At 41.3% G+C, this 17,725-nt stretch overlaps 1 protein-coding gene across 2 annotated transcripts in view; it reads right to left on the minus strand.

Moving 5' to 3' along the window:
* RPTOR (regulatory associated protein of MTOR complex 1) overlaps positions 1 to 15,078 on the minus strand; it is a 288,180-nt gene extending 273,102 nt beyond the window's left edge. For both annotated transcript variants that reach the window (XM_030533961.1, XM_030533960.1), the window contains exon 1: positions 14,426 to 15,078. In XM_030533961.1, coding sequence (XP_030389821.1) covers positions 14,426 to 14,587 — 162 coding nt within the window. In that variant the 5' untranslated portion in view covers positions 14,588 to 15,078. The remainder of the gene's footprint in view (positions 1 to 14,425) is intronic.
* Positions 15,079 to 17,725: the final 2,647 nt, after the last annotated feature.

Here is a 17,725-nt window from a genome sequence, read left to right on the forward strand (position 1 = left end):
TCCAAGTACAGGAGGAACCAAGAACAAAAGGAGCATTTTCATCACTTATAGCCCCAAGCCTCTTTAGCCAACAGCAGACCCAAAAGCTCTCTCTCTCTAGCTCAGAGGTAGGCAACCTATGGCACGTGAGCTGATTTTCAGTGGCACTCACTGCCAGGGTCCTGGCCATTTGTCCTGAGGGCTCTGCATTTTAATTTAATTTTAAATGAACCTTCTTAAACATTTTAAAAACCTTATTTACTTTACATACAACAATAGTTTAGTTATATATTATAGGCTTATATAAAGAGACCTTCTAAAAACGTTAAAATGTATGACTGGCACGCGAAACCTTAAATTAGAGTGAATAAATGAAGACTCGGCACACCACTTCTGAAAGGTTGCCGACCCCTGCTCTAGCTTTTTCCAGGGTCGCACTGCACTTACAAGCTATTGCGTGGCTTTCGTCCTGCCTCAGTCTCTCTCAGTTTCTGTTCCCATCAACAAGATTTTAACTCAACCCATAACAAGGTTTCACACAGCTCACAACAACAGAAAGGGATACCCTTTTGAATGAAAAAACGAAACAGTAACATTTTGCTGTCATGCCATTCACTAATACTAAAATCTCTCCACTTTCCAAACTGCTCCTCGTCAAATTAATGTCGATTTCATTTTCATCATATTAATACTGTATTTCTACAATTTATTACTCTTGGTGCAAGTATAATTAGAACCAAGTACCCTCATGGAGCTGTTTAAGTGAACAAGTCTCTTGGCCATTTCTGTATAACAAACAAGTGATTTTGGTAAATTAAAAATTACATTTTTACCCTTCCACATTGGTTGAGCTGAAATACTGAAATCAAAGAGCTGGTCACTGATTTTGTCAATCGTTATACTGAGAGACTGACCTAAGTCAATGCACAGCCAAAGGTCTGACCTGTCTCCAAATTGCTAATGTAGAAGAAGAAACTCACCATAAAGTTTGCTGGGCATGCAAGACAGTAGAGAACAAGGGTGATTAGAGCAAGGGGACTGAATAACTGTACCACTGTGTGCACTTTTACTCGGCAATTACCAACATGCCATAAATTAAAAAAACAAAGAGAGACAGAGATACAGCCACAGAAAGAAGGTGGGGACAGGGGGAAGGAATGCTGTTGAACAGGGCTAGATGGATTAACCTTAATATCTTCAAAATTAAGGGGATATCATTTGTAGTGTGAAGTTTGAAAGTAGCAGAACATTTTCTTCAACTATTTCAATGTAAAATTGTGTTGCTTTACATCACCATTACTGACATGAATAACTGATTATACCAAACACATACATGAAGGACCCTCTACTAATGTACTCTGAACTTTTATTATGGAGTTCAAACACTGATTTCAAGTAGGATTTATTTTAAACACCATGCAGAAAAAGGCATGCACAATTGCACACTTAACTCAATACATGATTGTGCATAAAATGTAACTACAACTTAAGCATACTATTACACACAGTTTCCACTTACAATTGCGCATACATATTTTGAAAATTAATTCCCTTACATTTCCTATACGAGTAGGGCCCTACCAAATTCATGGCCATGAAAAATGTGTCACAGACCATGAAATCTGTATAGTATAGGGGGAAACTAGCGTTTCTCAATCTGAGGGTCTCGAAACAAAGAGGGCTGTGGGGGGTGTAGGGGGGTGTCACAAGGTTATTGTCTCCTTTACTTCTGCACTGCCTTCAGAGCTGGGTGGCCAGTGAGCAGCGGCTGCTGGCCAGGTTCTGAAGGCAGTGTCCCACCAATAGCGGGACAGAACTAAGGTCACGTCCAGACTAGGTATTAAAATTGATTTTAGATACGCAACTTCAGCTACTGGAATAACGTAGCTGAAGTCGAATTTCTAAAATCGAGGTACTCACCCGTCTGGACGGCGCGGCATCGATGTCCGCGGCTCTCCGTGTCGATTCCGGAACTCCGTTCGGGTTGATGGAGTTCCGGAATCGATGTAAGCGCGCTCGGGGATCGATACATCGCGTCCAGACTAGACGCGATATATCGATCCTCGAGCAATCGATTTTAACCCGCCGATGCCGCAGGTTAGTCTGGACGTGCGCTAAGGGTGGCAATACCATATCATGCCATCCTTACCTCCGCACTGCTGCTTTCGGAGCTGCGTGGCTGGAGAGTGACAGCTGCTGGCCAACAGCCCAGCTCTGAAGGCAGCAGCACAGAAGTAAGGGTGTCAGTACTACACCATACCATCCTTATTTCTGCCTCACTGCTGGCTGTGGCGCTGCCTTCAGAGGTGGGCTCCTGGCCAGCAGCCACCACTCTCTGATGGCCCAGCTCTGAAGGCAGCACCACCACCAGCAGTAAGGATGGCAATACTGCAACCCCTCTACAATAACCTTGGAAAAAGAAAAAAAAATAAACCACCACAACCCCCCTTTTGGATTAGGACCCCTACAATTAAAATGCCATGAAATTTCAGATTTAAATAACTGAAATCATGAAATTTACTATTTTTAAAATCCCATGACCATGAAATTGACCAAAATGGACCATCAATTTGGTAGGGCCCTACATATGAGAAATCAATACAGGTTAAAACAGGAGTTATCATGACTTTCCATGAAGCAGACAACTAAGCCTTGGATAAAAAACAAAAACTGCTGCATTGGTTTATTGCAATACCAAAAAAACCTCTTCCATTAGCCTAGCTCTAGGGAATTTTGGTTATATTGCAAACAACGGGATGGGGTACTTGGAAAATGTTAAACAAAATGCATGAGAGAACTATGGATTATAGACTAAGTAAATTTTCAAACTTGTATGTCCACAAACTCCCAAATGAACTGGGAAAATTCTAGAGGTGGTGACAGAGATTATCCAGTTTGAATTGCTACTACCATATCAAGATTAGACCCTTTTCTTCTAAAATGTGTGAATTAACTATTCTGATTGAAGAGTGAAGTCCTCTCTCTCTTTAGGCACAAAATGCGTGTAGACATAAGCAGAAACTGCAAACTTCCCAACTCTACTGCATCAGTGCAAAACAGCAGCCTTAACTTGGAGTGATCATGTCTATGGAGAAGAGGAGATTCAATCTATAGCTTCAATAATGAGATTGCCAACAAGGCTCCCCATTAATGCCAGTTTTGGGGGTGATCTTTTGTGATATGGAGGTTTGTTCAGTAGCAGCCAGACTCCCCCACCAAATCATTTTACAAATGTCACTGAAGAGCCATAACTACTTTTGGCCATAATTGAACTAAAATGGATTTCAACCATAAGCCTGGAGGTGAAAGAATTCACATCATTAGCAGTCCTCAAAGCCATCCAGTACTCTGGCGTGTTTTCTTCCTAATATCCAGAGTTTGTCTTCATTTAATGGAGACAGTTGAGTCATTTGGATTTAGATCCCAGTCTAATTGACTAGCATCAGGCCTACTAAATTCTGCACACCGTTGGCACTCCATGATCACCTGTGCAATCAGTAATCACAGCGAACAACCCTGCACAGTTTGATTACAAATGTGACCTAGTGTAAGGAGACTTACAATGATTATTTCAAGCTGGAGTAATGGTCACCATCATTTATTAGATTTAAATATGAACATACATAAAACATGAGACAAAGTGTAATTTCAGTGCTAACCCTCCACTACACTTATTATGCTGCCATGTTCCATTAATATTCCTGTGAAACATGGAACGTTTAGCAACCAAGCAGTTAAGCTCTACAAATTTATTTGAATTAAGAGCATTCTTATGCAGTACTGTTGTTAATCTACATTTCTGTAGAAAACCAATTGTCTGCCTATGCCGGTTCTCCGAAAAGCAGGATTTAATTCTCACTGTGCAGGTTATAAAGCAGCAAAAAAAAGTTGTTAAAATAAAACCACTATAACTAACTCTTTTGCTCTCTGTGTATTTCAGAAATCAATATAAGTAAGATGTGGCTCAATTTAAACGTTCTGACTTTAGTAGCATCTTGTCGGTAAAAATCCAACATATTTGAGATCCTTTTATTTTAATAAAGTTTCATGACTCACTTGCTACCAAAGCTATGTGATTTAATTCAACATTCAAAGCACACTCCCAACTCCTCCTGATAAAACAATTCTTTAAATAAACAATAGATGAAAGCAGTGTCACTCTGCTGGCACACATATTCCATAGAACCAGAGCAGGAAGAATAAAACCTCTGCAAAAGCAGGCCTTCTTGATGAAAGGGGTAACATGACAATGTTCAGTCATTTTAATTACATTTACCAATGATCACTCTTAAAAATCAGGAAATAGAGGCTTTCCCCTTCTTACCCAATTCCTCTCTTCCAAAGAACTTCCCTTTCAGGCCTCCATGAGATCAAGCCTTATACAGCAAGAAAAAGAATGCCATCTTACTCCCAAACCCTCATGGGATAGTTTTCTGCAGCTCATAGTAAAATTAAAATCACTAGCTGGCCAAATGGTGCTACGAAGAGACCTGGATCTGGGACTGCAGGAGACAACTTCCATATTCACTATGATGGTTAACAGCCTCTGTGTATGTGTATGTGTATTTGAGGGCATGGGAAAGAATCCACAAGCACCTCTTTAAGTGCGGTCTAGAAGTGCTTTCTGTTTACCCATGAAAATCTGATAAATTAGACTGTCTCATATAGCTGTTGGCTACATCCCTAACTAATATGCATTCTGGTTATTTACAGAAGACAAGCTTTCTATTCAAGCTCTTCATAGACTGCTCACTGCAGTGTAAAACACAAACCAGAAGATAAATACAAATAAGACCTCTCCAACTCTCAATTCTCCCTTTTCCAATTGCTTGGGAAAGAGGGGTTTTGTAGCACACTCTGAAGGCTAACAGACCTGGCCTCTGAAGAACCAGGGATAGGAGCCAATTCCAAATGTGAGGCTCCTGAGAGAAAACAAACTTCTCCCATTTACAAGGGAGCTCCAGCTTTAGCAGTACAGCATGAGGAAAAACTATTTCAGGTAACCTAGTCTCAAAAGCTATTAGATAATACACTACATTTTATTACTTTCTCCTAGATATTCCTGCAGAACTTCAGCCACTTCTTGCCTGCCATTGTCACCACCAAAAGGAAAATTATGAACCCTGACCAGTATACATAGGGACCGATAAGGCTGCTTAGAGGGATAAATAAGCAGGACAGATTGATTTAAAATCAAAGCCATTTAAATCACCAATTTGAATCATGATTTCAATCACCAAGCAGGAAACCTTAATTTAAAATGAGCAATTTTAATCTTGTTTTGTATTTGTTAGTTATTTTCCTGAAGGCAGGCTCATCTTCTTTGGATGGTAATCATTAAAACATATTGATTTCCAACTAAATATAGACTTTACCCTAAACTGATGCTTCTTTTTGCTAACCAGGATGATACACTATAGCTATACACATTTATTTAAACTATTATATAGCTTTACATATATTCACATTTTTTATTTTTTTGCTTTTTATCTTAGAAAATGGTGAATGTTTCATACTATATTCACTAGATTGTTATCTGTGTCACGCTTTATTTGGAAGGAAACTAGAATTCAACTAAAATGCACAAAAACAGAATGGAGTCTTATTTGATTAGCTAAATAAAACTACATTTAAGTGTGCATAAGAAAAAAAGCTTCACATGTTCTGCATTTAAAACCAACTGATTTATTGAACAGAGGAAGTATTATCCTTAGCTAGTGAACTGAACTGATAATGTGCCTGGTGACCAGAAACACAAGTTTTAGTACTAGCACATCTCATCCTCTCACACCTAGCTTTTATGCATAGATTGGATAAGGAACATAAACTTTCTTAACTCCCAATCTATTTCTCAACTGTGAATGAACTAGTCATTGAACTGAAAAAGTTGAATACACTGAAACAAAATGTTCTCTCTGCACCTGCTACTGCTATCAAAAGCTCACTTAGCACTTCAACAAAGTCTGGTTCCAGGTGATTAGCCAGTGACTTCCTCCAGTTCAGTAGGCTGATTTCATAACAACTTCAGCAGCAAACCCATATTGCTTAATACTGTTTTTCTGTATTTAATTTAAATTATTTTAATAGATTATAATAAAGTTAGGCCTTAATATAAAGTGGTCAATTTCAAATTTAATTTTAAATAGGGTTATTTAAAAAAATCAACCTATAATTAATTCAAATTTTAAAAATCATCAATCTTTATCTTCCCTTGGACAAGGCGTCACAAGATGATGCAGAAGCCAAACATTGCTTTCCAATCCATCAAAGACAGAAACAGACGAGAAAAGGAAGCTGTAGTGAAAAGGAGAGAACAAGTTGGCAGTCTGATTGAGGAGAGATTAGGGAAAGGACTGCCTACCAGCCCCCTCAACTGAGTAACAAACACCACAATAGGTACCAAAGAGACTAAGCCATGGCTGAAATGAATGTGGCTGCAACACGAAATTGAGAGAATAGAGGGAGGGTATGCTACAGCAAGCAAAAAAAAAAAAACAAGAGAGAGAATGGATTTTCAGGAATCACTGAAGGACACAAAAGGAGGGGAAGACATTATTAGGGTAGTATGTGAGGCATAACAGAACAATGGAATGAAATTAAAAAACAGGATGAATATCAGGGAATACTTCTTAATAGGGAAATCTACTAGACAGTCAAATTGCCTCCCAAGGGAAGTAGGGAAAGACCTATTATCTTAATTATTTAAACTTATAATAGTCAGAAATGAACTTTCAGAGACCAGTTGAAAGTTGTGCCTTACATCACTGGAAAGGTAGTTTCCCTTTGATTAGCTGTAATTTCTCAGAGATTCTACCTATAACCCCGATGCCATAATAATCTGGTTATTCTGATACTCCACCTCCTCATAGGTATTACCTCCACTAGTTCAGATACTAATATACTACTCCTGGAATAGGTCTCCATTTTCATGATCTACTTAATGAAAACAGAAATATAACAAGTGCACTTTGCTCTTCTGTTTGAAATGAATCTGCTCTTAAGAAAAAAAGCAGCAACTGTACAATATGTATACTGTTTCCTTTATTGTTGTTTTTTACATGGATCCAAACATTTTCAAGTAAGTGAAAGATGCAAACATTATGTGGCTCTCAAGGAAACTTAGAGAACTATCAGATTAGCATATTGGGACCTGTCATGGGGGCAGACACGTGTGTGTCCTATATGCTATATTATGTTGTTGTTAGCACAGGTAGGGCCTTTAAAAAATTAAGCAACGACTTTGGGTCGGAATTTCATATGGGCTTCAAACAAGTGACTTAAAAGCATGAACTCCACTGAAAGTCAATGGGATTTGGCTTTCCAAGGGACTTAAGTATTTTGGAAAATTCTACTTAAAATTTTTTCCCAAACAAAACTGTGCCTTTAAAAAAAAAATTGGAGCCTTCAGTATGCACCACTTAAACCCCTCTAAACTGAGAACTCCCCTGCATATGCGCTCATACACATTGCTCTAAACACATTAGAGATAAGATCCCTTCTACAACCTTGAAAACTAAAATTCCTTGGTGACTCTTGAAAAGAAAAGGGATAACTACAGGCTTCCAGACATCATTCTCTCTCTCATTAAATGCAGGTTCTTAAGTCCAACAACTCCTGAGCTATTACTAAGCTTGTAACAGTTGCTATATCTTCCTGTACATTCATCACACCACTATCTCACAATGGTCCACACAGAAAAGGTGTTCTACACAATACCTGTCTGGTCTCTAAATAAAGTTACTTGCTTTTCTGGATAAACCAGTAACCTTTAATAATCATTTTTGATGGGCTGCAACAGTTACTGGCAATAAGAACTGGTTCAGTATTTTTTACCCTCTATTCACCTACAATTGTTTATACTTTGTTTTAATCTATGTGCAGAATACCAGGGTGGAGCTGACTTCAGTTTGCTGAATGGCAGGGGATGACTGAATGTTTAATTAATGTCAATTTCTTTAATGAAGCACCTGCCAGATTTTAACATCCATTCCTGGTGTTTATTCACTACATGAAATCATAGTAAGCATCTGTGAGATCACAGCTGGTTGCTGGGGACACAAACACCACAGGTAGGAAAAAAGCAATAGAAGCAGAAGACATCTAATAAAAACATACCAAAAATAGTTACTGGGATTTGGGATAACAAAGGGAGATAAAGAAAATACAGAAGACAACAAACAAAATAGTTTCTAAATTAAATTGTCCAGTATTTTAATTGTTCACAGTATATCTCTATACTCTAGTAGGAAAAGCGGCTAGACATATGAATGGCAGATGTGTACGAAGAATACCTGATAAAGTTAATCAGATTCACAGTGACTCCCATCTATATGCTACAAAACAAAACACCACAGATCCCAAGACAAAGAAAAGCTCACTTGACACAAGTGACAAAGTTCAATGTAGATGCACCAACAATAAAAGTTTTGCGGCCTGCGCTATACTGGAGGTCAGATTATCACAATGGTCCTTTCTGGCCTTGGAATCTATGGATATTTATGGTTCAGAAAACTTTACTGCCCAAGTTGATGGTTCAAGATTTGCTCCTGTCTTCTTCATTTAAAGAAACAGTACATAAGATAAACAATAATTCTGCAGTTGCGTTCACACAGGGCCAGCCTTGCTCAGACTGAGTTGCACTGTACCCCATGAAAAGCTTCATTGAAAATAATGGGGCCTCTCAGTGAGGAGGAGTGTGCCACATGGCATAAGGAAGGATAGTAGAATCTGGCCCACAACGATTAGTGTAACCATTTTGAAACAGTTTTCAATAAAATTAGACATTCACTGTGACTATAGTATACATCAGGGGTCGGCAACCTTTCAGAAGTGGTGTGCCAAGTCTTCATTTATTCACTCTAATTTAAGATTTCACATGCCAGTAATATATTTAAATGTTTTTAGAAGGTCTCTTTCTGTAAGTCTATAATACATAACTAAACTATTGTTGTATGTAAAGTAAATAAGATTTTTAAAATGTTTAAGAAGCTTCATTTAAAATTAAATTAAAATGCAGAGTCCCCCGGACCGGTGGCCAGGACCCGGTCAGTGTGAGTGCCACTGAAAATCAGCTCATGTGTCGCCTTTGGCATGCGTGCCATAGGTTGCCTACCCCTGGTATATATCATTACCTGATGAAACAGAGTTGGATTTGGAGCCACTCTTTTTTGAGCATATACTATAAAATCAATGAGAATGGATTTCAGGAGCCTTGATCAGGCCAGTCTCATTCCTGAACCCTGACAAGAGAACTTTTCAGGCAGGTGAGGAAGATAAAGTAGAAGTTTCATAAAAGAACAGTGGTCAATGAGAATCCAAGTAGAGGGATACAGTCAACATACACCTCAGTTCAAAAATCAAAACACATACAGAACTGTCTACTCTCTCATTTAAGATGCACAGTGGGATTTCAGCTGGGTCAAGCAGAGCTTTACATTCTGTGCCAGATTCAGTTTGGATTCTAATCCTAGCCTGAACGTTAGTCCCATTATTGTTTTGCCAAACCAAGATTTCAGCAGGTGGCTCTGACAGCTTCAAGAACCCTACCTGCAATTCTTCAGTCTGAAAATCAAAAACTGTGTATTCCCTCTACTGGCTCTGTAGCATTAACTGACATACTCTGTTCCCAGTACTGTGTTCTCAAAAGAGAGGATGCTGGGCTACAAATGTTTTGGTATGACAAGATACTTAGAGCCCTGCACAGATATAAAATTTGTATCCGCATCCGATCTGAGGGCTGCAAACATGGTCCTGATGTGGATATCCATATGTTCGCAGGGCTTTAAAGATGCTTACATAACTTGTTTTTTTTTTAATTTAGTGGCAGCAACATGCTTAATTCCAGCTTTGTTTAACAATACGAGGGAGCGAAAACCCAGAGTTGACCAGAAAAAAAGGCAAACTAAAAATATTTTCAAACTTTGTGAAGGTTAGCATTAAATATTAAAAATGGACTTGCCCTGTCAGAGACTCTTTGGGGAATCACCACTCTTTGTAACTGCTTATATTTTGATGGTCTCTTCATCTTTAATCATACATGCTGAACTACTAACTTCTGCCTTCATCATGAAGGCTAAAAACTATTTTCCATAAGGACATCCATACGCATTTATTATAAAAAAAATCTTCTTTTCTAAAGTATTAAATTTAGTGCTCATGGAAGCCGTCCAATTGACAATACTAGAAATCAAAGTCTTCTAGTTCAAACACCACAGCACGGTCAGTAGTAATGCAAGCTTTTCACATACTGCTCTGTTAATACACAGTAACTCTGACTTGGAAAAATCCTCTAGTGCAAAACAGTTCAGGTTCCACAGGCCATTTAGTCCTTTGCTTCTCTGCTGAGTCTACCCACACATGGGTGTAGTGAAACGTAAGTATATATATTAAAAAACTTAAAATCTTAGACTACAAGTACAGACCTCCTTTTATATTACATTCTGCTTGTTCAAATATAAAATGTCACAAAATTAGAAGTGTACTATGTATAGAATACCTTTAATCTGTCCACCCATTCTAGACTAACAGATATTTTCATCCCACAATAACTTGGTGCTGTTGCACTATATTTCTAGTGTTAGAAGTTGCAAAAAATGTTTTATTAAAGAGAGAACGTCAAGGCAGACAGGCACAGAAAAATCATCTAGCTGTGTTTTGGTTTACAGAAATATGCAAGTCATACTGTCTCGCTGAGCCAACTTGTGAGAAAACTAGGTAGGAAACTTACAAAAATTTTGTCTGCAGGCATTACAGGAAGACAGGATTCTTGTATTTTTCATACCTTGCCTGCTCATAAGAACTGAGTGCACAGGCAAAAGCAGCAAACTACCAAGTGCAACCTGAATGATCATGAATTCATCACCACCTGTTTGTCATTAATGATAACCCACATGCATAGCAGAGACATGTCAAAGATGCAGCCTTCTTTAGAAGAGCTGATAAGATTTTTCAGGATCAGGAGAATAGTGGATCTGTATTTTGTTTTGTTTATTTGTTTACAGTAGATTAAGATTTGGGCCAGAAACAATCATCACATCCTTACAATGAAGCAAATCTCACTTTTGTGCATCCGACAAAGTGGGTATTCACCCACGAAAGCTCATGCTCCAATATGTCTGTTAGTCTGTAAGGTGACACAGGACTCTTTGTTGCTTTTACAAATCTCACTTTGATACTGCACTATTTTTTTAAGTGACTTCTAGAACATTTGTTGTAAAATGAGAGAAGTATAATTCTGTTTACCTAAAAATCTTCTTTGGCATAAAGAACTCACGGATAAGGTGGGGATAAAAAAGATCAGAGAGGAAAAGGGATTCAAAAAATGAGAAGTTACTCTCCACTCCATTACAACGCCCAAATTAAGCAAGCATTTAGTTTGTGTTTGTTTTCAAAGACAACTCTCTCATTCTCTCTCTGGTTCATAGTGCTGAGGATTTCACGTGGCTATAACAGCTTTTAATTTTTTTTTTTAATTTGGATAGCTTCACTGGGACATTTTACTTCCCAATTAGACTTTTCATATAAAAGTGTAAGTTAAACAGAAGCATATAAGCACTGCTGAATGACAAGCATACAAGTCTGTATTCTTCTTATAGCATCTTCCATTCCAAAGCACTTCATACATTTTACTAACTGTACAAGTTATATAGTTCACAATACCACCACACAACAGTTTAGGGCAGGAAATAAAGAACGTTGTATCCAGCTGAAACTACAGTTAATTTTTTGTGCATGAAAAACAGAGTTTGGGCAGGACATGAGTTAACACTCTGATTCTTAGTATGAAATGACCATGTCAATGCAAACACGAAGATCCCACTGCGCCATGACCTGCAGAATCTGCCAAAGACAAGATTAAAATCCTGCAACCCTCTATGGAACCGCATCAAGATCCTTACACCAAACTTCGACGCTGAGGCTCGATAGAGAGTCACATGGAGCGTTTCAACCACTCAAAACAAACAGCTTGTCAATGACCCTGCTGAGGAACCACCAGGTTTTGATTTATGTCAGAAAGACTGGTGCGGATTGATTCGCATCAGGTCATCCCATGGGAGACATGGACAAACCCTCTTTAAATGGAAAATGAGGCAAACACCTGTATGCGACTTTGGTCACTAGCCACAATGGAGCACATCATATCTGAGTGTTCCCTTCATTCTTTCACCAGGGGCCTGAAGGACATTCACCAGCTCACTGCTGCAGCAACGTGCTGGCTATCAAACCTAGATATAAATTTGTAGTCATTGCTATGTACTCAAGCTGTACAAAATAAAAAGTGTGCAATGGAGTCATTAATAAGCACAGAGAAGTCTCTTATGTAAACTGGAACCTCCAGCATCTCAGATCCAGCTGAAATTGCACCAGGTCCAGAGGATAAAATGGCTACATCCACCCTCACAATGTCCCTTGGACCCAGAACTGTGTATGGACCATAGGAACCATGCAGTGCCTCCCTTCCCACCAGCCAATTGGCCTTTGGGAAAAAACTTCAGGGAGGAGCCAGCCAGAAACTAAAGTAGGCAAAGCAGATACAGAAACAGTTTAAGTAGGAACAGAGGATATTTTCTACAGTTCTGACTGGACTTGGAGCAAACACCCAACCAGCGCAAGTAAGACCAACCTCCTCCTGCCCAGTCTCTTTACCTCAGCTTCACTCTACACCAACCCCCTTCCTCGCCTTCTTGTCCCATGCACCCTCTCTGTTTAGCCAATACCCTAACTCCCCTTCCCCCTCCATAAACATTGCGGAACTAACATGACTGCTGCCATCTTTCTGATCATTCTACTTGTACATTATATCCCTTTCCACTACCCTTTGTCTATGTTGTCTATTTAGACTAAATCATTCAGGGCAGAGATTGTACTACACTGTTTGTACAGTTGGGGCCCCAATCTTGGTTCGTCCCTAGGCACTACTGTAACCAACATGTTTAAATAAATTGTCTCAATATTCCCACAGATTTGAAGTGTGAGTGGAAATTTGGAGAGGTTCTTTGAAGGGGTGGTTATTAAATAAGAATGACATGGCAATTATGGAACATTCTGACATCACAATTGTATTACCATAGTATCAAGAAAACCAAAAATAAGATGACCTATTAGGTCCCAGCCAGTCCATCTCTATAGGCCCAATGCAGAACTGCTTCCTGCAATACAATTTTCAAGATTACAATAATAATTAATTGAGAATCTTAGTTTTTTAATTTTTCAGGTAGCTGTGGATTTGGAGACATAACAGGTGTCCATACAAAGACACACACAAAGGCAGTATACGCCCAAGATCTCAGAAATTCTATAGCTCACGGCCGCTTCTGAGAGTAGATCAAGTACATACCCTTTTCCTTCCAACATTTAGTGATTTATATTTAACCAGAAAAGTTTAGCTGCAGCATACAAGCTACAAAGGACTGCATGGGCTTGACAGAAAGGTCTGCCTTTTAGTAACAAAGCTTAGTACAGCATCAGTTTAATGTTCAAAAGATATTTGGTCAGGAGAGAATATCCTGCTTGGCAGGTAAACATGTTTGAGGATCAAATAGGCATTTTCCATCTCAAAAATATTATGATCCTAATACTGTTCTGGTAAGAATGCATTACTCATATATTCCATGCAACATCCCAAAGAGGAACTAAACCCTCCCCCCCACAGGACAACTTCACAAAATATAATGTCTCCATTTACTGCACGGTCTGCCCACACCATTAACTCAGGAGTGGCCAACCTGAGCCTAAGAAAGAGCCAGAATTTACCAATGTACGTTGCCAAAGAGCCACAGTAATACATCAGCAGCCCCCCCATCAGCTCCCCTGCCCCTAGCACCTCCTGCTCACCTGATCAGCCCTCCCCCTCCCTCCGCGCACTTCCTGATCAGCTGTTCCCTGACATGCAGGGGGGGGGGGAGCAAGGGCACAGCAGGCTCAGGGGAGGGGGCAGGAAGGGGTGGGGAGGGGGCAGGGCCTGTGGCAGAGCCAGGGGTTGAGCAGTGAGCACCCAGCACCCACCGGCACATTGGAAAGTTGGCTCCTGTAGCTCCAGCCCCAAAGTCAATGCCTATACAAGGAGCCACATATTAACTTCTGAAGAGCCGCATGTGGCTCCAGAGCCATAGGTTGGCCACCCCTGCCACTAACCTGATCCAGAGAAGTACATTTTAGGACGTCATTAATTCCATTACTTTGTCAGGAGAGCACTAGTTTCAAAGAAACTCAATGCGGCTATTTAAAATGCTTATAATTAGGAACTGTAACCAACAGTCATAATCTGTTAATATGTTCACTTCCACTGTAGTAGTGCAACAAGTGCATGGGACAGCAAACCTGACCACGGGGAACAAATAAACTCAGTGATGCATCCAAAAGCATGCTGCAGACCCTGGACTAAAACCAGAACCTCCTCCTATCCTTCCCCTTCTCCCCCACAAAAACCTCTGCCCCAGAGCATTACCCGGTCCTTCATCCTCCAGCTCTGGGCCAGAGACTTGGAGCCCTCGATCTTCTCACAGTGCCGCTTCTTCATGAAGGCCAGAGGCAAGTTCCAGTCAGTCAGGTCTGCCTCATCCTCCTCCCCGAGCCCCAGGAGAGGGGACTGCAGCATCTCAGACTCCATCGGGGGAGAAGGGCGCTCAGCACACACCGGGGAGAGGAAGGGGCCGGAGCGCTCCCTATCCCAGGAGGGGGGTGTTCGAGGCGGTGCTCTGCGTGTCCCTTTCCCAGGTACAGGGGGCACAGCGGGCCCCGTCCCAGGTGTCTGCAGGGGGGCTCGGCGCCGGCGAGTCTCCTCCTCGGGGGCGCCTGCGGACAGCAGCCCCGGCCGGGCTCTGAGGAAGGCGGCTTCTCCTCGGCCCCGGGGAGGGCTGAGGTGTCGCTCGCTAGAAGCACTCAGGGGGAGGGGGACCGGGCCTCTAGCCTCGCGGGCAGTGCACGCTCCCCGGCTGCTGCGGCAGGCGCCGAGCTCGGCCCATCGTGCCCTCCCCCGGCTCCTGCTCACACACACCGGCCCTGGCGGCTGGGCTGGCTTCGGCCCCCGTGGGAGGGGAACCGGCCTGCAGCGCCGGAGAATTAAACTCTCCTCAGCAGCACACCAAGGAGGCGGCCATATTGCTACAGTCCACAATGCACCGCGGGGACGGGCCGCTGCTTGAGACAAACCAGGCCGGCCGCGTTCGGGATCGCAACTGCAGGGAGGGGAGAGCCAGGGGCTGGGTTACCAGAGCATCGTCTCAGCCTGCTGGCGCTGCCCAATTCCTGGTGTGGGGGTGTCACGGGTGATCCCACTCAGCTTCCCCCAAACCCCGCAGTACCCCTAAATTCCCCAGAACACCACCCCCAAAACACTATAAATTCCCCACCGCACCCCCAAAATACCCCAGCCTTCTGAAAACTCTCCAGAGCCCCCCCAATCCCACACAGCACCCCAAAGACCTCATACTCCCCAAACTCTCCAGAGCCCCCCACACACACAGCGCCCCCAAAACACCCCACAGCACTCCAGAACACAATATGCCTTACTATTCCAAAAGCATTCTCCAAGTCTTCAAACTTCCCTCAGCATCTCCAAAACACTCCAAACTCCCACCACACTACCCCAAATACCCCAAATTCCCCATAGCACCCTCCAAATTGCTCCAAACTCCTAACTGAAGCCCCCCAAACATCCCAAACTCCTCACTGCTCCCCCCAAAAAAACATTCAAAACTCATTACATGAGCTCCGAATTTCCCCACTCCTTACAACAGACTTCCAAACTCCTTTAAATGCCCCCAAACATTATCCAACAAAATTTCCACAGCACCCAAAACAGCCTCCAAACACCCCAAAACTCTTAACATGCCCCCCAAATTTCCCCAGAACCTCCAAAACATTGCTTCAACACCCACCAAAAAAATCACCCTCCAAAAGCCCCACCCAGCAAAGCCCCACAAGCGACAGAAGCACATCCATAAGCAAGCCCATTTACACAAAAAGGGCACCACACTATCTAACCCAAGAGGAGGAGAAGGAAGGTACTGAGCTTGGCATAAGAGTCACTGTTCCATTTTCTATATAACCTTAGGGTATGTCTACACTACAGCAGCACAGCTACACCACTGCAATTGTGCCACTGTAGTGTAAACATTTCCTACATGGACAGAAGGGGCTTTTCCATCAGTGTAGGTAATCCACCTCTCCAAAAGGCAGTAGAAGAATTCTTCTGTGGGTCTAGCTGCATCTACAGTGGTGGTTAGGTCAACCTAACAAGTCATATGGGGCATACATTTTTTCACAGCCAAGTCAATCTAATGTTTAGCTGTAGACCGGACCTTAGTTTCCCTGAGTCTCGGTCAGCATTTCAGGCAAGTCAGCATTTTTATGTCAATAACTGAAGGCAATAAAGAATGCTCACTGTGGCATGTGGTTGTCTGGGGTGAGGTGAAATGGGTCTAAAAATAAAGGCGTCCCTGAAGTTTTAGAAAAGTGGAAATTTGTGTATAATTATTTTGGAATAAGTTGGTCACAAAGTGTGTGTTGGGGAGTGCTATTTTATGCAGATAGGACATTGGGCAAGAGGTGATATGGGTTTTATATTCACAGCACTTTGAAGTTAAAACTTTTCCAGACATTAGTTTTCTGCCTGAGGTTTTCAAAGGTGCTGGGATTTGTTTATATATTTCAGGCTTTTGTAATAAATTGTGCAGAAAATTATGTAATAAAACAAAAAACAACCTCAAAAGAAAGTAAATTTATGATGATATCTTTTGCTCTAGGGGAAACAAGTAAGACCTTGCGGTCCCCCTTTTTTCTCAGCGAGGAAGTGAGGAAATGAAAGGGAAAGCACAGATGTTTTGACAAACCCACCAATATATCTTCCAGGGCCTCTAAGTCACTCCTGGTAATTGTCTAACCATACTGTATTTTCAGCTTGAGCCTCTTCAGGAGGAGCTGTTAGACATGATGCCCTCTGTGTTCTTCTAATGATATGGATTCACGGAACACAGAACAGACTAGCTCATCAATTACCATTGGGGCCCTAGAAGCAGACACTCAAAAACCACACAATTTACATTGCTATCACTCAAGATTCACCACAACACTGATCGCAAAGCAGGCTTTTCAGACAAGTTTACACCAAAATGTACAAATTACATTCCTGATATCCTTACATAAGGAGAGTTTGTAAAATGAAATCTGTCTGTGATTTTAAGTCATGGGGCCTGACTAGTTTTACACGAGTGTAACTCTGTTGAGCCCCATTCTCTGTTGCCCTGTACCAGTGCAATGTGAGTGGACATTGTTACTAATCTGATGTGACACTGTTTTACACCCACTCACATCTGCTTTGCACGGATGCAAAGAAGTGTGCAAAATGCAGGGAAATGGAGAAACTGGATTTACTCCTCATTCTCAAATGGTGTTCAAAACACAAATGTTGCTCTAAATGGGAGTTCTCCTGCCCCATTCTTGAGAGTGTTTCTCTTTGACGGCAATCCAATCAAACTGCACTCATATTTGCATTTTAAATACTTTCACATATAATTTGATTAATAAAGCGATGTTGCATTTGCCTAAGATTCTAGCTATATTTTTATTCATAAGCTACATTTTTAAAAATATACCAACATGCTGCCAACAAATGGCTGGAACAAGAACATTTCCTGGAAAGACTAAGTTTCTGGGACGGCTAAAGGGGCTTTTTTGTGACTTTGATTTATTGGTTGGGTGAGCTAATTTATTTATTTGTATCTGATTACTTAGTGCTGATCAGTGA

The sequence above is a fragment of the Gopherus evgoodei genome, chromosome 15, assembly GCF_007399415.2.
Source record: "Gopherus evgoodei ecotype Sinaloan lineage chromosome 15, rGopEvg1_v1.p, whole genome shotgun sequence".
NCBI classification, from domain to species: Eukaryota; Metazoa; Chordata; order Testudines; family Testudinidae; genus Gopherus; species Gopherus evgoodei.